At 40.8% G+C, this 25,020-nt stretch overlaps 1 protein-coding gene across 5 annotated transcripts in view; it reads right to left on the bottom strand.

The window, feature by feature from the left end:
* The window catches only part of vps54 (VPS54 subunit of GARP complex), a 97,071-nt gene that overhangs the window by 5,605 nt on the left and 66,446 nt on the right, over nucleotides 1-25,020 (bottom strand). For all 5 annotated transcript variants that reach the window (XM_072581574.1, XM_072581578.1, XM_072581576.1 and 2 more), the window contains exons 16-21: nucleotides 24,666-24,729; nucleotides 17,957-18,062; nucleotides 17,075-17,162; nucleotides 13,392-13,513; nucleotides 11,569-11,649; nucleotides 10,216-10,323 (exon numbers count right to left, since the gene is read on the bottom strand). In XM_072581574.1, the coding sequence (XP_072437675.1) occupies nucleotides 10,216-10,323; nucleotides 11,569-11,649; nucleotides 13,392-13,513; nucleotides 17,075-17,162; nucleotides 17,957-18,062; nucleotides 24,666-24,729 (569 nt within the window). The remainder of the gene's footprint in view (nucleotides 1-10,215; nucleotides 10,324-11,568; nucleotides 11,650-13,391; nucleotides 13,514-17,074; nucleotides 17,163-17,956; nucleotides 18,063-24,665; nucleotides 24,730-25,020) is intronic.

The following is a 25,020-nucleotide window of genomic DNA, read 5'->3' as shown; positions in this document are numbered from 1 at the left end:
TGAACCTAGACTGCCAAAAGGCTTTCGACAAGGTGCCACACAAGAGGCTGCTGCATATGTTAAAGATATGGCGTTAATGGTAAAGTATTATCATGGATAGAGGATTCATTGACTAACAGGAAGCAAAGAGTGAGGATAAATTAGTGCTCTTTGGCTGGCAATCAGTGACTAGTGGTGTTCATCAGGGATTGGTGTTGGGACCGCAATTATTCACAATTTATATAGATGGTTTGGAGTCAAGGACCACATGTAGTGTGTCAAAGTTTGCTGATGACACTAGGATGAATGACAGAGCAAAGTGTGCAGAGGACAGGGATACTTTGCAGAGGAAAATAGACACATTGAGTGTGTGGGCAAAGGTTTGGCAGATGGAACACAATGCTAATAAATATGAAGTCACCCATTTTGGTAGGAGAAACAGTAAAAAGGACTATTACTTGAATGGTTAAAAAGTTGCAGCAGACTGCTACGCAGAGGGACTTGGGTGTCCTATGCATAAACCACAGAAGGTTGGTCTGCAGGTACAACAGGTAATTAGGAAGGCAAATGGAATTTTAGCCTTCATTACTAAAGGGATTGAGTTTAAAAGAGGTTATGTTGCAGCTGTACAGGGTGCAGGTGAGGCCACACCTGGAGTACTGTGTGCAGTTCTGATCTCCATACTTGCAAAAGGATGTACTGGCACTGGAGGGGGTGCAGAGAAGGCTCTTTAGGTTGATTCCTGAGTAGAGGGGAGACTGAAGGGAGGGGAGTATGAGGAGAGACGGAGTAGACTGGGATTATTTTCATTGGAATTTAGAAGAATGCAGGGAGATCTTATAGAAACATATAAAATTATGAAGGAAATAGACAAGATAGAAGTAGAGAGGATGTCCCCATTGGTGGGCGAAACTAGGACAAGAGGGCATAGCCTAAAGATTAGAGGGAGCAGATTTAGGACTGAATTGAGAAGAACTTCTTCACCCAGAGGGTTGTTAACCTATGGAATTCCCTGCCCAGGGAAGTAGTTGATGTTACTTCTGTAAACGTTTTAAAGCTAAGAAAGATTTTTTTTGAACAAGAAAGGAATTAAGGGTGACAGCGGGTAAGTGGATCTGAGTCCATGAAAAGATCAGCCATAACCTTACTGAATGGCAGAGCAGGTTCGAAGGGCCAGACGGCCTACTCCTGTTCCTAGTTCTTACATTATGTCCAAACAGAAAGGTAAATTTCATTTTAGTAGTCAATACAAAGTTAAAAATCTCACAACACCAGGTTATAGTCCAACAGGTTTAATTGGAAGCACTAGTTTTTCATGAGGTGGTTGTGGAGGACACAATTGTAAGGCACAGAATTTACAGCAAAAGTTTACAGTGTGATGTAACTGAAATTATACATTGAAAAATACCTTGATTGTTAAGTCTCTCTTCTGTTAGAATGACCATGTTAGTTTCACTTCTTTCATATGTAACTCTCAAACCTTTTTAAAAAGTTACATTCTCAAGTGAACTTTAACAATTGGTGTTATGTTAGCCCAGATAATGCATTGAAGGTGTGAGGTGCCCTGTGTGAGGCTGTCTGTGACCCAATGGTCAGACTGATTCTAATCTAAAAAACGGATTTACAGAATCTTACATGGATTCATGCAATTTTTGAGCAAAGTAAAATGTAATTCTGCAAGTACAAATTCACCCCACAAACTTGTGTGTGTGTGTGTGTGTAGTGCAATGGGGTCACCTGTAGTGTGAAATGAACCCAAGGCCCCAGTTGAGGCTATCCCCATGGGTACTGAACTTGGCTATCAGCCTCTGCTCAGTCACTTTTCATGTCCTGAAATCCACCTTGGAGGACGGTCACCCGAAGGTCTGAGGGCGTGGAAGGGTGGGTTAGTAAATTTGCAGACGACACTAAGGTGGGTGGAGTTGTGGATAGTGACGAAGGATGTTGTAGGTTGCAGAGAGACATAGAGAGGATGCAGAGCTGGGCTGAGAGGTGGAAAATGGAGTTTAATGTGGACAAGTGTGAGGTGATACACTTTGGACGGAGTAATCGGAATGCAAAGTACTGGGCTAACGGTAGGATTCTTGGGAGTGCAGATGAGCAGAGAGATCTCGGTGTCCATGTACACAGATCCCTGAAAATTGTCACCCAAATTGACAGGGTTGTTAAGAAGGCATACAGTGTTTTGGCCTTTATTAATAGAGGGATTGAGTTCTGGAACCAGGAAGTTATGCTGCAGCTGTACAAAGCTCTGGTACGGCCACACTTGGAGTATTGTGTACAGTTCTGGTCACCGCATTATAAGAAGGATGTAGAAACTTTGGAAAGGGTGCAGAGGAGATTTACTAGGATGTTGCCTGGTATGGAGGGAATGTCTTACGAGGAAAGGCTGAGGGCCTTGAGGCTGTTCTCGTTAGAAGGAAGGAGGTTAAGAGGTGACTTAATAGAGATATACAAGAAAATCAGAGGGTTAGATAGGGTGGATAGGGAGAGCCTTTTTCCAAGTATGGGGACAGCAAACACGAGGGGATACAACTTTAAAGTGAGGGGAGATAGATATAAGACAAATGTCAGAGGTAGTTTCTTTACTCAGAGAGTAGTAAGGGTGTGGAATGCTTTGCCTGCAACGGTAGTAGATTCACCAACTTTAAGTACATTTAAGTCGTCATTGGACAGGCAAATGGATGTACATGGAATAGTGTGGTGGGATGGGCTTCAGATTAGTATGACAGGGTGGTGCAACATCGAGGGCCGAAGGGCCTGTACTGCGCTGTGATGTTCTATGAATGCGATGAGATATGAGACAGACAACATTGGCCAAATCACATGAGTGCCTGCCACGTACACGGTGGGAGGTGTCCCCACATGTAAAGGTGGTATCCATGTCGACATTTTGACACGTCTTGTAGCATCTGCTGTGAGGACATATGGTGTTGTCCTCAAAGCCAGGCAGTTTGCTGCAAACAATGATCTGTTTGATGTTTGGTGGTTGTTTAAGGTGAGAAGTGGCAGTGTGGGGAAGGTCTTGGCGAGGTGCTCATCCTCATTGATAATGTGTTACAGGCTGAGAAGAACATGGTGTAGTTTTTCATCTCCTGGGAGGTGCTGGACAACAAAGTGTACCCTGTTGGTTGCAGCTCATATCTGTCTCCAGAGGAGGTCATTACGGTTTCTTGCTGTCGCACGTCGGAACTGGCGGTTGATAAGTTGAGCATCGTACCCCGTTCTTATGAGGGTATCCTTGAGTACAAGTGCCTGTCATGTACCTCCTCATCTGAGCAGATCCTGTATATGTGTAGGGCTGGTCCATAGGGGATGGCTGTTTTAATATGTTTCGGGTGGAAGCTGGAGAAGTGCAGCATTGTGAGGTTATCCATGGGTTTGTGGTAGAGTGAGGTGCTGAGGTGCCCATCCTTTTTAGAGATGCATGTGTCCAAGAATAAGACAGATACTAGAGAGTTGTTCATGGTGAGTTTGATGGTAGGACAGCCAACAATAAAAAGTGGGCAAGCAGAGGCTGATAGCCAATTTCAGCACCCATGGGGAGGGCCTCAACCAGGACCATGGGTTCATGTCATACTACAGGTGACCCCACTGCACTACACACACACACACTCCTACAGACCCATACACTCACGCAGACCCTCTCTCATACGCTCACACGCACCTCCTCACAGACTTATATCCCTTTATACTCACTCACTCACTCACTCTCATAGATACTCAAACTCCCCCTCACTCATACCCACATGCTTAAGTTTGTGGGGTGAATTTGTACTTGCAGAATTATACTTTATTTTCCTCAAAAACTGAATCCAACTGAATTCCTCAAAAAATGAATCCATATAAGATTCTGTAAATCCATTTTTATGATTGTAATCAGTCTGAACATTGGGGCACAGACAGCCTCACACAGGGTACCTCACACCTTCAATGCATGATCTTGGCAGAAATGACACCAATTGTTAAAGTTCACTTTAGAATGTAACTTTTAAAAAAGCTTTGCAATTTACAAATGAAAGAACTGAAATCAACATGGTCATTTAAAAGATAAGAGACTTAAACAATCCAGGTCTTTTTCAATATGTAATTTCAGTGACATCACACTGTAAACTTTTGCTATAAATTCTGTGTCTTACAACTGTGTCCTCCACAACCACCTGATTAAGGAGTAGCGCTCCGAAAGCTAGTGCTTCCAAATAAACCTGTTGGACTCTAACCTGGTGTTGTTAGAATTTTAACTTTGTAAACCCCAGTCCAACACCAGCATCTCCAAATCAATGCAAAGATAGGTCTTTGTCAACTACACACACAGACACACCTACCTGCATCGCTCCCAGACAAGTGTGGCACTATGTAGCTACACAGCTGCTGGTTGTTAATTGTGCAGGGTAAGGTCGGGAGACTAATCCATTTCACATTTGAATTTCAGGGTACAATTACCATCAGTGACTGTTGCAAGGCTGCTCATCCATAGATCACAACAGTCTTGATGGTGTCGCTCTTCAAAGTTACTTTTCAACTATGATAAGTAAAGTTAGGTTACGTAGGATTCAGGGCGAGCTTACCAATTGGAAACATAATTGGTTTAATGACAGGAGATAGTATTTGGACTGGAGGCCTGTGACCAGCGGTGTTCCATAGGGATCGGTTCTGGGTCCTCTTTTGTTTGTCATTTATATAAATGATTTAGATGAGAATACAGAAGGCATGGTTAGGAAGTTTGCGGATGACACCAAAATTAGTGGCACAGTAGACAGTGAAGAATGTTTTTTAAGATTACAAAGGTACCTTGATCAAATGGGTCAACAGGCTGAAAAATGGCAGATGGAGTTCAATCTGGATAAATATGAGATATTGCAATTTGGTACAACAAACAAGGGTAGGGCTTATACAATTAACGGTAGGGCCCTGGGTAGTGTTGTAGAACAGAGGGACCGAGGGACCTAGGGGCACAGGGACGTAAGTCTTTGAAGTTTGTGTCACATGTGGACAGGGTGGGATTGAAAAAAGCATTTGGCATGCTTGCCTTCATTGCTCAGTCCTTATGAGATGAGGAGTTGGGACATCATATTGAGGTTACACAGGACATTGGTGAAGCCTCTTCTAGAATACAGCGTCCAGTTCTGGTTGCCCTGTTATAGGAAGGTTATTATAAAGCTGGAGGGGGTTCAGAAGAGGTTTACCAGGATGTTGCTGGGTATGGATGACCTGAGCTATAAACAAAGGCTTCAATGTAGTGTTGGATTTTGAGAGGTGACCTTACAGGAGTTTAACTCTACCCCTCATTATATTATAATGGCATTGGTCTTTTCCCTAAGATGGGGTACTTCAAGACTAAGGGGTGCATTTTTAAGGTGAGAGGAGAGAGATTTTAAAAAGACACGAGGGACAAATTCTTTACACAGAGGGTGGTTTGTGTATGGAATGAACTTCCTGAGGGATGTGGATTCAATTACAATCGTTAAAGGACATTTTGGATAAGTACATGAATGGGAAAGGTTTAGAGGGATATGGGCAAGGAACTAGTTTAGCTTGGGATTATATTCGGCATGGACTGGTTGGACGAAAGGGTCTGTTTCCGTGCTGTATGATTCTATGACTGACTAACAATAACACCCCAATTCACAGGTTGGTTGTTTCTGAGAAAACACCCAGGTTTCAACAGCCTGAACTAGTCCCAGTTTTCTGCACTTTGAAGCTAGCTTCCAATGAACCACCGAAGTTCCTGTCTCCTTTACTGTCTCTCAGAAAAACTAAACCTTTTCTGTGAGTCATGTGCCTCCTCTTCTCAAAAGAAGTCAGTATTCCTCGTCCTGTTTGACTGTTTTCTTCTGATCTCTACATCTGCGGACTTCGCCCACTGCTCCTATCCCTGTTTTGTGTCTACTTCACTTCCATCATGTTGGTACTGCTTCCATGTCAAGGACTGCTGAGTCACAGAGCAGTGTTTTTCAGTTTTCAAGAAAAATTTAATAGTTACAATTGATGCAAACCAGAATCACAGAGCTGGAAACAGATCCTTTAGTCCAACTCGTCCATGCTGACCAAATATCCTAAATTAGTGTAGTCCCATCTGCCAGCATTTGGCCCATATCCCTCCAAACCCTTCCTATTCATATACCCATCCAAATGCCTCTTAAATGTTGCAATTGTACCAGCCTCCACCACTTCCTCTGGCAGCTCATTCCATACACGCACCACCCTGTGTGTGAAAAAGTTGCTCCTTAGGTCCCTTTTAAATCTCTCCCCTCTCACCCTAAACCTATGCCCTCTAGTTCTGGACTCTCCCACCCCAGGGTACAGACAATGACTACTTACCCTATCCATGCCCTTCATGATTTTATGAACTTCTATAAGGTCACCCCTCAGCCTCCGACACTCAAAGGAAAACAGCCCCAGCCTGTTCAGCCTCTCCCTTCAGCTCAAATCCTCCAACCCTGGCAACATCCTTGTAAGTCTTTTCTGAACCCTTTCAAGTTTCACAGCATTCTTCCAATAGGGAGGAGACCAGAATTGTACGTAATATTCCAACAGTGGCCTAACCAATGTCCTGTACAGCCACAACATGACCTCCCAACTCCTGTACTCAATACTCTGACCAATAAAAGAAAGCATACCAAAATGCTTTCTTCACTCCCTTATCTACCCGAGAGTCCACATTCAAGGAGCTTATGAACCTGCACTCCAAGGTGTCTTTGTTCAGCAACACTCCCTAGGACCTTACCATTAAGCGTATAAGCCCTGCTAAGATTTGCTTTCCCAAAATGCAGCACCTCGCATTTTTTAGATTAGATTAGATTACTTACAGTGTGGAAACAGGCCCTTCGGCCCAACAAGTCCACACCGCCCCGCCGAAGCGCAACCCACCCATACCCCTACATCTACCCCTTACCTAACACTGCGGGCAGTTTAGCATGGCCAGTTCACCTGACCTGCACATCTTTGGACTGTGGGAGGAAACCGGAGCACCCAGAGGAAACCCACGCAGACACGGGGAGAACGTGCAAACTCCACACAGACAGTCGCCCGAGGTGGGAATTGAACCCGGGTCTCTGGCGCTGTGAGGCAGCAGTGCTAACCACTGTGCCACCATGCCGCTCACTAAATCAAACTCCATCTACCACTTCTTATCCCATTAGCCCATCTGATCAAGATCCCTTTGTAATCTGAGGTAACCTTCTTTGTTGTTCACTAGACCTCCAATTTTGGTTCAGGCTTTATTCCTGATGAAGGGCTTTTGCCCGAAACGTTGATTTCGCTGCTCGTTGGATGCTGCCTGAACTGCTGTGCTCTTCCAGCACCACTAATCCAGTATTTGGTTTTCAGCATCTGCAGTCATTGTTTTTAACCCTCCAATTTTGGTGTCATCTGCAAACACCACTAACCACACTACCTCCCATATTCACATCAAAACTGTACATGTAAATGATGAAAAGCTGTGGACCCAGTACCAATCCCACTGGTCACAAGCCTCCAGTCTGAAAAGCAACCCTCCATCATCATCCTCTGTCTTCTACCTTTGAGCCAGTTCTGTATACAAATGGCTAGTTCTCCCTGTATTCCATGAGATCTAACCTTGCTTACCAGTCTCCCATGAGGAACTTTGTCGAATGCCTTACTGAAGTCCATATTGATCACATCTACTGCTCTGTCCTCATCAATCCTCTTTGTTACTTCAAAAAACTCAATCAAAATTTATTCACAAATGTTGTTAAAAATTAAAGAAAACATTAGATTCCACAAGCAATTCAATGTAATTATGCATTTTTCTTAAATACAGCTTTCAGAGATGATCAGGATATGAACCTGTGTGGCAGGTGTGGGTCTCACCCACAAGAATGTAAACCCAATCAGCACCAATGTCGTAAGGAATGGGCAAGTAGGTGAGGGAAGATTCATTTGCTTTGGCCACAACTCACCTTTCTATAAAATAAATCACACACTCATCTGCAGATAAAGGCCACAACTGCACCAGTTTTGAAATGTGGATTCATGTGTAATAAGGTCTCTTAGAGATTCGAGCAGTGCTACATCAGAGAAAGGCATTATACTGAATGAGGAACTGACTGCAAATACACAAATAACTCAAGAATAAAATATGCATTACACCAACCCTTCATGTGAATATTGGAAGTTGCGTTGTTACACTACACTGAATAGATAATTGCTGAAATTAATCTTACAAATGAAGTGCATTTAAATGGCTGATCTGGAGAATCCAATGCAAAACCTGGAGACTGCTTTTACTTTATAATAAAAATACCAAGTTGTAAAAAAAAAAGAACGTTTAGCATATCTCCATGCTCTGTGGAGTAGTTTGCAACTGAACAGAATTGTACTAAATAAATGAGCCCATGTTATCAGTGCAGATTTAAAATAGTTTCTGTCAATACAGACTAGATGGGCCAAAGAGCCTCTTCCATACTGTACGATTCTATGCATTATTTCATACCAGTGCATAAACATCTGCAACAACAAAAAACAAAGAGCAAGGTTTCCATGCTGCTGTCTACATCTATCTCAGGAAAGTGACAGGGTGATTGGTGAAGAATGTTGGATTTAATCCCCTTCTTTCTTAACCGTGCCCTGTTTGGCACACCCCCTGCTAATCACCAACACATTTCACTCACTAGACTGACTGCTGCCAGGTTCCACACTCTACACAAGGGCTGGAGAGAAGCTCTGAACATTGACACAACTAGGTGCCAGGACACGCCATGCCAGGATCAGCTAAATAATTCACTTTCTCAAGCTGCAGAGTCTAATCTGCTGAATGAATCAAGCCAAATGTTTACAGCTAGTGGATAATCATGTTCTTAGTCCATGGAGAGCCACAGCACAAGTACCATCCTCAGCAAAGCTTTGGTGCACTTTCCTTTGAAGTTTGACTGAAATTAGCAGAAGGCCATTAACAGTTTCTTGTGACCGAAAGGTCTCTGAATCAATCGATGAAAATCTTTCCAAGACCATGAGGACCCCCAAGGCCTTGGGGCTAATGTTTAGAAACAATCATGGTCTTTGAACGGAAGTAAGTCAAGCTGCAAAATGATGGCTTCTCTATGGAAACAAATCAGTATGCAAATTTTCAGATGGATAACACTTGCAGTGAAGTTTCAGGAACAATTTTAAAAGCTTTTTACATACACACAACTGACATACAGCTAGAAATTCTTACACAACCTTTGCTTGTAAATGAGCAACCAAGGTTACAGTGGCCTTTGGTAGATTAATCTTATTTAAATATTTCAATAGATATTAATTGTTTAGACAGGAAGAAAAACTATCATTTCAATTTACCAGAGTTTTGGAACTTAAGTAATTGTGCAAACTTGTCCTGCAGCCATGTTAGTTTCTGCTGTTGGAACCATGCCTCAAATAATATCAATTCAACCAGGGCACATTAAAATATTTTATCCTACAGGCTGTAGAGGGACTTGCAAATTGGCCAAAAAAGTAACAGATGTGAGGATTGGGAGCACTTTCAGAATTCAGCAAAAAAGAGAAAGGGATTGAGAAAGAAGAGGGGGAACTCTTGCAGGGAGCATAAAAAATCTTTTGTAATCACTCTGTATGTGAAGAGAATTAGATTTATGAAGACAAATATACGTCCCTTACAGTCAGAAAGAGAGAAGTTATAATGGAGAACACAAAATGTGTTTCAAAAAAGTTGGGGAACATAAGGTCTAGTGAAAGGAGGTAGTGGAGGAAATCATTATTAGTATGAAAATAGTGTTGGGGAAATTGATAGAGTTAAAGCCAATAAATCCCCAGGGACAGAATCTACATCCCAGTATATTTAAGGAAGTGGCCCTAGAAATAGTTTATGTATTGGTGATCTCCTTTCAAGATTCTACAGACCCTGTGGATTAGAGGATCGCTAATGTAACCCACTATTTAAAAAAGGTAGAGAGAAAAGAAAGGGAATTATAGGTGGCTAACTTGACATTGATGATGGAGAAATGCTAGAGTCCATTACAAAGAATTAAACAATAAAGCCCCATCAGTGGAGTGTCACCATCATTAGAGAAAGTGAAATAACTATTTAAATTCTGACACCCAAAAGGAACTAATGGACCAATATAACACTTTGTAATTTAATAAAACGTTAAATAAATATTGCTTCTTCTCATCAGGAAAGAAATGAACTATTTGTTATGCTTCTATTTAATGGGCTATTTTAATGTCCAACTTTTCATTGTAGAATAGAAACATTTACTGTAGAAAATGGCCAACCTGTGTTTGTTCCGCAGGTAAGACATCGTGTATAGCTTCATGCATTTTAGCTGTTTGTTTGCAGACATTTCGGAAACAAGCAGATGGCACTGGTGCTTTCACTTCATACTGCAGGCAAAATAAAAAAACGAACTTTCACTCTCAGAATAATGGCAATTTACCATGTACAACGAATTAAAACAATCTAAATAGCTGCTTGTTAAACTCTCAGGTTTAAGAGGAAAAGTTAGCCAGTGTTTCCAGCATACCAAATTTAAACATTTCTCCCATCTACATGCAATTATTCTGTGATCCTCCAGTTTAGCAAGTTCCTTCTTCATTGTTGAAGTGTTTTTACTCTTCCTGCCAACTGATTTTTAAAAATCTTTCATTAGAAGACATCAAAGCTCAATCCTTGGATTCAATTCCCCACGCAGTTATCCTGCATCATAGAATGTTGCGCTCAATCTTGTGTGACACTACTCCAATCATACCAAAATAAAACAAGTTTCTCAAATATTCAGACATTGCAGAGGAAGAGAAAAACGTCACCAGCTCTCAGTCACAATCTTGACCTTGGATATGGTCCTCAGGGAAAAAAAAAGGGAAAATTCCTCCTAGTCCTCAGTGATTTCAAACCCCCTTCTAACAGTTCATGTTACATCAATTCACTGCCTTCCTGCCCTCCTGACCCACTCCAACCTCACCTCCTAAATGGAAGAATCAAATAGTTCAAGGCAGCTCACCACCAACTACAATCTTGTCAGTGATGGCCACATTCAAAGAATAAGTATTACATTCATCCTCTTACTCCCACCTGCCACTACCACTATGTGCATTGACAGCCTGAGTTCTTTCACACTAATACAGCTCTCACATCACACCCTCTTCACCCATTTTCCATATCACCCTAACCATCCCAAAACATCCTGTAAATCATCCCACACTTGAGAAAGAAGGAAAGTAAGCTGCAGTTACAACAAATTCTCACCGGCCCTAACAGCTAAGTGACTAACAGAAACTGGAGCCTCATGAAGCAGATCCACAGATGGTCCTTTCAGCTAAAGGAGGAAAGGAATTAGAAACATGGTGTCTGACCAGAATGTTGTTACTGATTCACTTCACAACGAAAGTTAACTGGAACACATCTCAATTTTTTAAAATGGTATTCTTTGACAGGATGAGAGAATCACTGGCTTGTCCAGAATTATTGCCCCATCCAGATCACCTTGGAGATAGTGGTGGTGGGTGAACCACTCTCATGAACAGCTGTAGTCCATGACTTGGCTATCGTAATAGCTAATTAGGATCAAAGACAGTAGATTCTTAAACACAACAAAAATTTACCCAGAATACTAAAGCTTCTAAGTTTACCTTTGACAATGTTTTGTCACAGAGGCTATCCATGATTGCAACAAGCTTTGCCAAGATCTCAGATATATGGTCATTATAATCCTTTAAAACAAGAAGTTAGCATTTATTTCATATACAATGAATCCATATGCATCAAAACTAGCTACAGAGTGGCTCTAACTTTCTGCTTGGTTGAAAGAGGTTGAAACACCCAACAGTGTTTGGATTTTAGATAAACCTGAAACAGCAGAATATTAACACACTCTGGTCTATTAGAGCTACAGGTATACTGTATGTATCTCAACTTAATAAGGACAGAGAGAGGAAAGAAAGAGCATGGAAAATTAATGAGATTCCACAGTGGAAGGAAGGAAACTCGTATTTGCTCATGACAGCACGGTCAGCAGAAACTGCAGTAGCTGCTGACCTCATAAACAATTCAAACTCAGTATTAATACTATGACTTGATTTCAAAACAGTAAATATTTCTCAACAGCTCAGAGGCAGTTTACTGTCGTGAACTAGGGGAAATAACTCGAGTGGTGTCAGAGTGTTACTCACAGCCTCTCAAACCTTAAGAGCTCTCCCAAGTGCTTTCCTATGTCTGATGCCTATGTTTTTCACCCTCACTAACTCTACACCAAAAAAAAACAACTTTAACGTCTTTCAGCAAATAATTTTGCAAGGTTTTACAGGATTCCATTAAAAGGCAAAACCAGCTGGCAGCGAACATAATATATTATTCAATGAGAAAGGGGAAATTAATTGGACTAATGTGGGGAAAAGACACAGGATGAAGAGTCTTGCTGGGAACAATCAACACATGGAGGTCAGGATTAGTAACAGGTTCTATAGCACAATCCAAGTCCCATTGATCATAGAATGAGCAAGGGATAGATAAATTATAATTATGGAAAGTTTCAATTCACCAACTCAAAGCTGGGTATGGCGCATTGCAAGTGAAGGGACAGAATCAGCAGCCATATATCTAATACAAAGTTGCTTTTTTGACCCAATAGATCAAGAGTTTCATGAAGAAATAACCTAGATCCAAGCCCATAAATTACCAATGGTTGCTAGTCCACAAACGATTAACGTGAACTAATCTAAGACTGTTACACAACTATATAGATCATTGGAAAATCTCTCTTTCTCATGCTGCATCACCTTCACTCTGAAGACTGTCAACTAATGCAAACACACTCCAGAATGATGCACAGAACAATAAAACTATGCCACAAGGTAAATTACTGAATTATTAGAATGAGGAACCTTAAATATATAAATTATTTTCAGTGCACAATGTGATAAAGCAATTCAAAGGCAGAATATTAAACTACTTAGATGATAAGATTATGTAAATACAATGCATTAGCCATATCACACTTGGCGTATACAGAGAAGAACAAGTAGACTAACCCCAATCTTAAGGAAAGCTTGAAATACTGGGTGTACAGACCAAAGCTGAACTGGTTAATATAGGACTAAATTCAACCATTAAAATAATAAACTGTATGCAAAAGTTATCTGAATAATTATTATTATTCTGTTTGACCAGAGGATAAAATCGTAAACAAGTAGAAACCAAAATTAAGATAGGAAGAATGTCAAAGTGGAGATTGTAATTGTCTGACAGGTAGAAATAAAAATGTCATATATATGCAAGATTACTAAATACAATTGGATCCACATGGATGGCCCAAAAAAGCCCTTCACCTTTTCCTGTGCTCTTCATTAATCAAATCGAGGGATAAATAGCTGTAACTAATTTTCATATAACCAACTGCCTTATTTTAAGTTCACATTTAACATATTACACTTTAGATGAAGCTTCACAATCTTACCTTTGTGATGTGGTCAAAGTGCCTCAGCATATTGTATTGCTTTGGCTGGAGCCGACTTTCAAAGTGCAGCCTAATTTTGGGAATGTAGTGCACAATAAGCTGTAAACAACGAGAGGCAAGAGCTACACAGATAAAATTAAATGAAGATTATTAATGGAAATGTCTAACATTTTAATAGACATCAAGGCAATTTCCATTTAATTCATTGTTGATCAGAAACAAACCACTGGACTGAACCATTCTCATGTAAGAAAAGCACAAATCGCAACACCAATGCCTATTCCATTATCATTAAACCTTAACCACCTTTTCAGCCTATTTTTAAACACGAATGGTCTTGGTTTCACACACTAATTCTCATAATGCATTGCTCAGTCTCTCAAACTGAGAAACAAAAGGAACCTCGGATTCTCAGGCCTATTGGAAAATCTTGTTCCAAAGAACTTTCTTCACTGTCTTCATAATTTTTAAAACATCTCTATGAAAACTACATCCAATGCCATCTGTTCTGACAAAAACAAGCAGGACCTGTTTTTACACATCCTGCTTTGTATTGCCTCAGAAAGCAGCACCTTAGGACACCTGCATTGCAGCTTCTGTCCTGTCTTAATATCCTTCATACGGCATTCTAGATTGTACACACAAATCCAATTGTGATTTTGCTTGGATTTTATAGCTTTACTATTACATCTCAACTTAATACTCAAGGCACTGTGCCATCAAACCCTAACCCCCAACCACAACCAATCTCACTCCCACCATTTCCTCTCTTCAAAATACTTTTTCCAGTCCCATCCCTATAATCTTCTGTGTGGTACTTTATCGTACTTAAAACCAAATCATGCGTCTGTTAATAGAGTACAATTCTCTCAGTCTCTGGTTTGCTTTAATTTTATCCAATACAATGCAGTGTAAATTTAGTCTGCCATTATCTGATGTCTCTCATTCCTTCCAGAGTTACACCACTCATATCTAATTTAAGCAAGACTGGTGTAAAGCATCACACTATACAATTTGCAGTAGGTAGAAGTAAAACAAGTCTATTTCCCTTGTGATTTGATTAAATGTTTGTACTTGCAAAATCAGAAGAAATAGCCTTTATGGATGAAGTTTACATTGCTGCTCTGTCACAGAAGGATGATGAATAGAGAAGGTTCTATTAGTACATCTTGACCATACAGACCTTCCTTGTTAAAGGCACACAGTATTGAAACTATTTGCTGTAGCACTGGCCTCAACATGAGCAAATACCATATTTGCCAAGAAATAACACTTGGAAAACAAAGGCTGCATTCAGTATGGAGGGGTTACAGGGAAGCTATACTGACAGAAAAAGTACTGGAGTACATATCTGACCTCAGCTCTTCATAGCAACACATGCTGTTCCCTTGTGTACTAACAGGATCCACAACCAATTCACTGTTAGCACTGAATGAGAACGCAGGATGGTTAATGTTGGTCACTCAGTTCTCAAACTTCCCAACTAGGACCTATCAAAGCAAAGTCTAATGATCAAGGAACTGTGATGAGAAGGGTATCAATTATGGGCTTTCACAAAAATGAAAATAAGTTAAGGACCAAAAGACTAACCAGACTTTGAGTAATTAATTACTGCAATTGAAGAAATACTTCCTTCTGTAAATGCTGTAATCTTCCCTTAACGTTGAACAAAAATATTACCTGATTGACTAGCAACTAAACATTAACTATGTTATAACTACATCCTTTAAACTCTTTCAAAAGCAGTTTCCATTATTGCTTGTTGTCAAATAAGTGATTCAATGGATTCTGCACCCAATAGAAAACAGCCAATTTTTCTGAAGATTTGTAGCTTAGGTTGAGGTAAAGGTTGTAAGTTTTCTCACTGATCTGGAAGGTTTGTTTTCAGACATTTCGTCACCATATTGGGTAACATCATCAGTGAGCCTCTGGTGAAGCGCTTGGTGTTATGTCCCACTTGCTATTTGTGTCTCTTGGTCTCTTAACCTGAGTGATATTATTTCTGGTTCTTTTTCTCAGAGGTCCAAATCGATGTGTTTATTGATGGAATTCCAGTTTGAATGCCAGGCATCGAGGAATTCCCATATATGTCTCTGTTTAGCCTGTCCTAGGGTGGATGTGTTGTTGCAGTCAAAGTGGTTCCTCCTTCATCTGTCTGTAAGGATAGTCATGAAATTGGGCCATGGCTTTTTGTGGCTAGTTGGTGTTTGTAAATCTTGGTGGCTAGTTTTCTGCCTGTCCTTGTATGGTGTTTTGTAAATGAAATTCGTTCTGCTGGTTGCTTGTACAGGGTCCTTTAGGTTGATCAGTTGCTGTTTAAGTGTATTGGCAGGCTTGTGGACTACCGTGGTGCCAAGGGGTCGGTGTAGTCTAGCAGTCATTTCAGAGATGTTTTTGACGTATAGTAATGTGGCTAGAGTTTCTGGGCGTGTTGTGTCTGCTTATTTGGGTTTGCTGTTTAGGAATTGACGGACTGTGTTTATTAGGTACCCATTCTTCTTGAATATGTTGTATAGGTATTTTTCTTCTGCAACTCATAGGTTCTCTGTGCTGCAGTGTGTTGTGGCCCATTTAAATAATGTCCCGATGTAGCTCTGTTTGTCAGTGTTGGGCTGATTGCTCCTGTAGTTATGTATCTGGTCTGTGTGTTGATTTTCTGTAGATGCTGGTCTGCAGTTCTCCATTAACTGGTCGTTCCACTGTGACATCTAGGAAGACGAGGTTGTTGTGCTCCTCTTTGTGACTCTTATGCCAGTAAGGGTATTGCTGATGATGTTGTAGGTTTCCTCTCATTTGTTCCATTTTGTGATGACAAGGATGTCATCCATATAGCGGACCCAAAGTTTGGCCAGAAATTCTAGCCACATTACCAAATATTAAAGACATCTCGGAAATGACTACCAAACTACTCTGACCCCATGGCATCATGGTAGCCCACAAACATACCAACACACAGAAACAGCGGCTGATGAACCTAAAGGTCCCTATACAAACAAACAGCAAAACGAATGTCATTTACAAAATACTCTGCAAGAACTGTAACAAACACTACAAACAGAAAACTAGCCACCAAAAGCCACTATCACTAGTACCCTTTCATAAAGACGAAGGAGGACACCACTTTGACTGCGACAACACATCCATCCTAGGACAGGCCAAACAGAATTCCTAGAGGCCTGGCATTCAAACTGGAACTCCCTCAACAAACACATCAATTAGGACTCCATTTACCAACCTCAGAAAAAGAACCAGAAGTGACATCACCCACATTAAGAGACCAAGACACATAAATAGAAAGTGGGACATAACACCAGTGCTTCACAGGAGGCTCACTGATCATGTTACCTAGCATGGTGACGAAATGTCTGAAAACAAACCTTCCAGCTCAGCGAACAAATTTACAACCAGAATACACCTGAAAATGTGTTGCTGGAAAAGTGCAGCAGGTCAGGCAGCATCCAAGGAGCAGGAGATGCCCGAAACGTCGATTTTCCTGCTCCTTGGATGCTGCCTGACCCGCTGCGCTTTTCCAGCAACACATTTTCAGCTCTGATCTCCAGCATCTGCAGTCCTCACTCTCTCCTCGAAGATTTTAACCAGAATACAGCCAAGTTCACTGAATACATAACAAATACACAGAAAAATGAGCTAGATCAATTACTTAAGAAAGACAGAAGTAATACCTAGGTTTTTCGTAGTTATTGTTTTCAATCCTACCACCTGCAAGGCACCTGCTCCAAGCACAAGCTGACAGCTTCGAGAATTAAAATGCTAAAAGAAAATAAGGAAAACACCGTAAGAGCGTGTTTGTGGAAACACTGTGAATTTACGTATTATTGCTTGGAATAACTTTCCAGATGATAACCAATGATATCTAAATTGTTAATTACCATTCAAAATAATTAATAAATGACAAAAGGAAGCTTCACTGTGAACATTGATACAGATACAAAGAGCCTGTAAACCATAAAACAAGTTCCAGCAGCTGGTACGTTAAAGGTGAGAAAGGTATGAAGAAATATATTTGAGGATATTGGATAATTGAGTTCGGTTCTATGAGATCAATGGGGCCCACAACACGTTTGTTTCTCTCTGTAAGGAAAGAATCATCTCAAAGTGTTTCCTGATGATCTGTCTGGAACCGAACAGGAGTTAGCACTGTCAACTGGATCCACAGATACCAGCCAGGTAGCTCGTTCAAGAAATACAAAAGAACTCACATCAGTGCAACAGATGTTCAAACCAAACAGAGAAGGTTGCAGGTAGGGAGACCTTTAAATCTGTATTCAATCCATGTAGTTGCAACTGGAAGCAGCATATTGGTCATCAGCAATTACAAATTTCATTCCAATAAAAAGTAAGCATTAGTCAAAGAAAACTAAAGGATTTCCACAAAGATTCACTTTCATTTATGTCACCTAATTTCTCCACCCTTGTAGTCAGGAGCTCACGCTTGTCCAGGCTATCATTGTTTACACACATGCTGGCAAGCTAATCAATGATGGATAGCATCACAACTAAGATACATTATTTTAATAAATAGTTTTACAATAAATAACAAATACCTTTAATAAATCTGAGAGGCGAGTAAGCATGTCAGTAGTAATGGAAGGAATGTCATCTACACACTGACAGTATTCAAATATAATTCTTATTAACAGCAAAACAGTCCTGAAAAGAGAAAAGAAATAGATAATTATGAACCTAATGTTTACAATATTAATTGCTTACTTGTATAAGAAGTATAACCAGATATACAAGATAACTGTTGTACAATGTTGCTTCATAAGCCAAGCAGATCAAATATACCGCATATTTTTAAGATGAGGGGGGAAAGTTTTAAGAAGTAAGTGAGGGGCAATGTTTTTTTGCACAAAGAGTGGTTCATGTGTAGAATGAACTGCCAAATGAAATGGTGAATGCAAGTACAGTTACAACCGTTGAGAGACATTCATGTACTTATCTAAACAAGAAAGGTTTGGGCAGGATATGGGCCATGTGCAGGTAGGTGGGACTAGTCTAGTTTGGGATTATGGTTGGCATGGACTGGTTGGAACGAAGGGTTGGTTTAAACACTGTATGACTCTATGACAAAGTGCTACAGTGATGCTTATGGACATTGTGAACTTTATTTATAGGTTTAAGAATATGTGTAGCTCTTAAAATTTAAAGTAGTCCCAATCATGACCACATCTGAAAACCCATTAATAAATTTTATAGTCTGAACAAATATTCTAATTGGCATGAAGAGGTGAGTGTAGTGGCCATTGCCATGGAACAGGTACTGCAGAAGCTGAAATGTTTCAAGATGGTTAAATCACCCGGACCAGATAGATTTTATAAATACATTAAGGGCAAAAGGGTAACTAGGGAGAGAATAGGGTCCTCAAAGATCAGCAAGGCAGTCTTTGTGTGGAACCACAGGAGATGGGGAAGATACTAAATGAGGATTTTGATCAGTGTTTACTGTGGACAAGGACATGGAAGATACGGAATACAGAGAAATAGATGGTGACATCTTGAAAAATGTCCATATTACAGAGGTGGTGGTGCTGGACGTCTTAAAACGCTTAAAAGTGGGTAAATCCTCAGGACCTGATCAGGTGCACCCGAGAACTCTCTGGGAAGCTAGGGGAGCAATTGCTGGGCCCCTTGCAGAGATATTTGAATCATCGATCATCACAGGTGCAGTCCCGGAAGACTGGAGGTTGGCAAACGTAGTGCAACTGTTTAAGATGGGCGGTAAGGAACAGTCAGGGAACTATAGACCGGTGAGCCCGACCTCGGTGGTAGGCAAGTTATTGCAGGGAATTCTGAGGGACAGGATTTACGTGTATTTGGAAAGGCAAGGACTGATTCGGGATAGTCAACATGGCTTTGTGCATGAGAAATCATGTCTCACTAACTTGATTGAGTTTTTTGAAGAAACAGCAAAGAGGATTGATGACGGTAGAGTGGTGGACATGATCTATATAAACATCAGTAAGGCATTCGACAAAGTTCCTCATGGTAGACTGATTAGCAAGGTTAGATTGCATGGAGTACAGGGAGTAGTCATTTGGATATAGAACTAGCTCAAAGGTAGAAGACAGAAGGTGGTGGTGGAAGGTTGCTTCTCAGACTGGAGGCCTGTGAGGTATGCTGCAAGAATCAGTGCTGGGTCCACCACTTTTCATCATTTATATAGATGATTTCAATGTGAACACAGAAAGTATGGTTAGCAAGTTTGTAAATTACACCAAAATTGGAGTTTCAGTGGACAGTGAAGAAGGTTACTTAGAGTACAATGGGACCTTGATCAGATGGGCCGAGTGGCAGATGGAGTTTAATTTAGAAAAGTGGAATGGCAATTCAGGGCAGGACTTATACAATTAATGGTATGGTCCTAGGGAGTGTTGCAGAACAAAGAGAGTGCAGGTTCACAGTTCCTTGAAAGTGGAGTCGCAGGTAGATAGGATAGTGAAGGCGGCGTTGGGTATGCTTTCCTTTATTGGTCAGAGTTTTGAGAATAGGAGTTGGGAGGTAATGTTGCAGCTGTCCAGGACATTAATTCGGCCACTTTCGGAGTACTGCGTGCAATTATGGTCTCCCTCCTATAGGAAGGATATTGTGAAACTTAAAAGGGTTTGGAAATGATTTACAAGGATGTTGCCAGGGTTGGAGGGTTTGAGCTATAGGGTGAGGCTGAACAGGCTGGAACTATTTTCCTTGCAACGTTGGAGGCTGAGGGGTAACCTTATAGAGGCTTATAAACTCATGAGGGCCATGGATAGGGTAAATAGACAAGGTATTTTTCCATGGGTGGGGAGTCCAGAACTATAGGGCATGGGTTTAAGGTGAAAGGGGAAAGATTTAAAAAGGACCTAAGGGGCAACTTTTTCACGCAGAGGGTGGTAAGTGTATGGAATGAGCTGCCAGAAGAAGTGGTGGAGGATGGTACATTTAAAGGGGATCTGGATTGGTATACGAATAGGAAGGGTTTAGAGAGATACGGGTCAAGTGCTGGCAGGTGGGACTTGATTAATTTAGAATATCTGGTTGATACCAACGAATTGGACCGAAGGGTCTGTTTCTGTGCTGTACATCGCTATGACACTATGACTACACCCCAGGGTTCTGAAGGAGACAACTAAGGCATTAGTGGTAAGCTTTCAGGAATCTCTGGAATTAGGAAGGATCTCAGAGCACTGGAAAATTACTAATCTAACACCCCAGTTTAAGGAGGGTAGGGGAGGCAGTTAACCTAACCGCAATCATTAATAAGATTTTAGAATTTGCTAAAAAGGCTGAAATTGCAGAGTACTTGAAAGTGCATAGTAAAATAGGGCTCAGACAGCACAGCTTCCTCAAAGGGAGGTCATGCCTGACAAAGGTTTTTAATTCTTTGAGGTGGTAACAAGCAAATTAGACAAAGGAAGATGTGATCTATTTGGATTTCCAGGAGGCCTCTGACAAGATGCCACACAGGAGGCTGCTCAATAAGCTAAGATACTGACAGGGAGAGAGGACTGGCTGAAGGCAGAGTGTGGGGATAAAGGGATCTTTTTCAGGATGGCAGTTGGTGTCTAATAGAGTTCCATGTTGGGACCACAACTATTTACGATATAAATTAACGAAGTGGATGAAGGAACTAGGACATTGTTGCAGATGACACGATGATAGAGTAGAGGGACAAGTAATGCTGAAGAAGTGGGGAGGCTGTGGATGGACTTGGGAGAATTTAGGAAAGTGGGCAAAAAAGTGGCAGATGGAATACAATGTGACTAAGATAATCATTTACATGTGACAAAGCGACTACAGGGCACTTTTATCATGTTGCTCACTATGAGCAAAATACAGATAGAGCAAATTCAATTCAAAGAAACATTTCTAAACACAAAGACACTGATCCTGCTGCATCAGAAATGATAAACTGCTGTGGCTCTTGGCAAAGATCCATGTTAAAGATTTCCAGACGAATGTTCAGAAGGATCATTTTGCATTTATAAAAGCTCTAATGGAAATTGCCAAGGCTAGGCTATAGATGAAGGAGGAGCCTTCATTTTATCAAAGGGATTCCATGAAAGTCCAGGTTCCAGAGGCTGAACTATAAGTAGAACATAGAAGAATACAGCGCAGTACAGGCCCTTCGGCCCTCGATGTTGCGCCGATCAAAGCCCACCTAACCTACACTAGCCCACTATCCTCCATATACCTATCCAATGCCCGCTTAAATACCCATAAAGAGGGAGAGTCCACCACTGCTACTGGCAGGGCATTCCATGAACTTACGACTCGCTGAGTGAAGAACCTACCCCTAACATCAGTCCTATATCTACCCCCCCTTAATTTAAAGTAATTGTTTTGTAATACAGAACTTGTGTATTAGTGAAGAAAAGGACACATTTTGTTGAAGCTTTTTGTTTTCCACTCATCAGGATTATTCACAAAAATACTAACTAGAGGGGAAGCTCAACACGTGTATGCATGAGAGCAGAGTACTCATTGGTTGGCAAGTGGTGACTCTGTAGGTAGGGTATTGCCATGGAAAATGCATCCTGGTTTGTAAACAGGGTTTGTTTTCAATGGAACGCATGAGGTCAAGGGGCAACTTAACAGAACTTCATAGATTGTGAATGGCTATGGATAGAGTGGAAAGTATGAGGGTATTTACCAGGTTAGAGGGGTCAACTACTCAGGGACACAGATTCAAGATGCGAGGTGGGAAGTTTAAAAGAGATGCACAAAGCAAGTTCTTCACACAATGGGTGGTGAGTGCCTGGAACACACTGCCAGAGGAGGTGATAGAAGCAGACACAGTAATAGCATTCAAGAAGCACCTAGACAAATGCATAAATAGAAAGGGAATAGAGGAATACAGAGCCTGTAAGTGAAGACAGGTTTAGCAGGGAAGGGCAAAATGCATCAGTGCAGGCTCGGAGGGCCAAAGGACCTGTTCTTGTGCTGTATTGTTCTTCGTTCTTGTAATGCTGATTAATATTTAATTCCCAGGCTTTGATTGCACCTTAAAATAATTTGACTATGTTTGGTCAGGGCATTGTCATGAGAGGTGAGCCAACAAATGGCTCAGCTATTTTGTTGAGTTGAAACACGCATATTGTGTTCACATGTTTTTTCTGTCTGCATATCCTGGAAACTCCCTGCATTATTAACAGGACCTTGTCCTTTGCAGACAGAAATAACACATCCTCACACTGTGCCTGTTTCAACTCAACAAAATAGGTGACACCCATGTGCTAACTTAGCAAAACATGTCTTTGTTCAGTAAAACACAGTTTAAAGTATGGCACAGTATCACATTTATATTTCCAACATACAGGTTTTAAAAAGACTAACATTTTCAGTTTTCCGTACCTGTGCTGACACCAAAGCAATTCCATTTGCTCATGTCTAGTCGGCACACTCATGCACTTAGAAACGTAAAGGTAGTGCTCTCTCAGCACCTCATATACACGATACTGCCTACTCTGAAACCCTGCAGTATCTCTCCTCCATCAGTTCACTTAAGTCCCTCATTTCATCGCTAATTAGCTGGCTAGGTGATCTACACTCAGCTTGCTGACTGATCCTTGCTCTGTCCTCGCTTTGGACAGCACAAACAACACTGGTAAAATTGGAAGGTTGTTCAATGACAAATTGCTGGAGAAGCTTTCCCTTCATAAATGATCAATCTTTGGTATAATGATGTTTAGTGGTCAATGGCCACCTGTTGAAAATCATCCAATTCCTCAAAAATGGAAATAGTTTTAATGATATGTGGGCATTTGCACTAAGTTATTGCATGATGCAGTAATATACTGATATTTTAGTGTGAATTATTCACTTTGTTAAATGTATATCGATATTATTCTTACTAAAATATCTTTACTAATTTGTCTGTGGATTATTACAAAAATATATCCTGTCAATCATGAAGTGGATCTTGGAGAAACCGTTAAGACAAATATTTTGTGATTGATGGTGAAGTGTGGTATGAAAGCAGCACCTCCAGCCTGACTCCAGTAGGGACAACGATCATTCCACTTCTGGAGAATCATACTAGACTTGAAACATTTCTCTCCACAGATGCTGCCAGACCTGCCGAGTTTCTCCATCATTTCCTGTTTTTATTTAAATTAATGAATGTATTTTAGGGCAGTTTTTAAAACTGGTTTTTCCACCATAAAGTTTCAAAACAACTCATGTCAAACAGATTGAATTGTGTAAGATCGGCTTAGGAGTCTATATGCAGGATCTCTGACCTCAGGGTTAATGATGGGTCTCACAGTGTACAAGTCAACATGTTAACAGAATGTTCTATTGTTTTATACGAAAGTTCCAAATCTGTTTCACATTGTGACCCGATTTGATGGGGCCCCATGCCTAAAAGGGCATGGTAAAGAATTGGGTGTAGGTGGGATTAGAGGGTAAGACAAGTGTGACATCGGTGGTGGTATAGGTGAAGGCACGAAGGACCTCAGCAGTAACAGGGGGGATTGGTAGCTGTTCAATCAGTAGGGCATTTTAAATAAAAGGTCATCTTGTGTTTTCCACTGGATTTTTCAGAACATGCAAGCTTCCAGGATTGGGCAGAGGGGCAATGGCCATTAATTGAAAACCAAGGATTTAACCTCAGCACCAACATTGCAGAAGTGACCCTTCTTCTGGATCATGATCACCAGGAAGCAAAGCCTTGTTTTAAACATTATTCTGCTTTTCCTGTCGTTCATTAACTCTGTATATTCCCTAACTCTAAAATAAACCAAATCATAGTCTTTTCAGAGTGGGCTATTAAGCATCACAAAACAGGAAAAAGGCTGGAAACAACCTCCAGAGCTTCATAAAATAAACCCAAGCCACTGAGAGACAGCAGAGTTTCCCGCCCACAATGCAAATAATGGTTATGAACTTTATGAAACCTGTTAATCTGATGGAAGAACGAACAGGGTGGTGGGGGGAAGCCCACACAACAATGAATTGTATCTATCCAACAACAGCCCACGGTATAATGAATGCCTATTTCCCATCTACAGCCCACGATAATGAATGACCTTTACCCAATTACAGTCCTCAGTATAAATGGCACATTTATCCGGGTAGGTGCCATTCATTGTAGTGAGGACTGAAACTGAGTTAAGTGCCATTCATTATACTGAGGACTGTAATTGGGTAATAATTGGCATTTACCCAATTACAGTCCTCAACGTAATGAATGGCACTTACCCAGCTACAGTTTATACTACAAAAACTGGCATTTACCCAATTATGGTTCACACTACAGTGAATGGCACTTACCCAACTACAGCATATTTCTGCCCATCAACGAACAGAAAATCAGCCGGCTTTCTTTCTTGTGGAACTAAGGAGCAAACAAGTTGTTATTCATATGATGAAATAGTCATTGTCATTCCTATGATGAAATAGCAATTGCTATTCATATTATGAAATAGTAATTTCTGCAATATTTTCAAATTTCAAGTTGTTTCTACTGAAATTATATTTTGATAAATACTGATTGTGCAAAACTGCTTTATAACTCAGAAACTACCAATTTTAGAAAGACACAGTTGAAGCTTTTTGTTTGGCTCCTCTTCAAGACTGGAACATGAAATCCAGCACCAATTTCAACAGCATGAGAAAAGTGTTTTGA

This window comes from Chiloscyllium punctatum, chromosome 11 (genome assembly GCF_047496795.1).
Source record: "Chiloscyllium punctatum isolate Juve2018m chromosome 11, sChiPun1.3, whole genome shotgun sequence".
Lineage (NCBI taxonomy): Eukaryota > Metazoa > Chordata > Chondrichthyes > Orectolobiformes > Hemiscylliidae > Chiloscyllium > Chiloscyllium punctatum.
The sequence above is the reverse complement of the archived record's forward strand: the minus strand, read 5'-3'. Positions and strand labels throughout refer to the sequence as shown.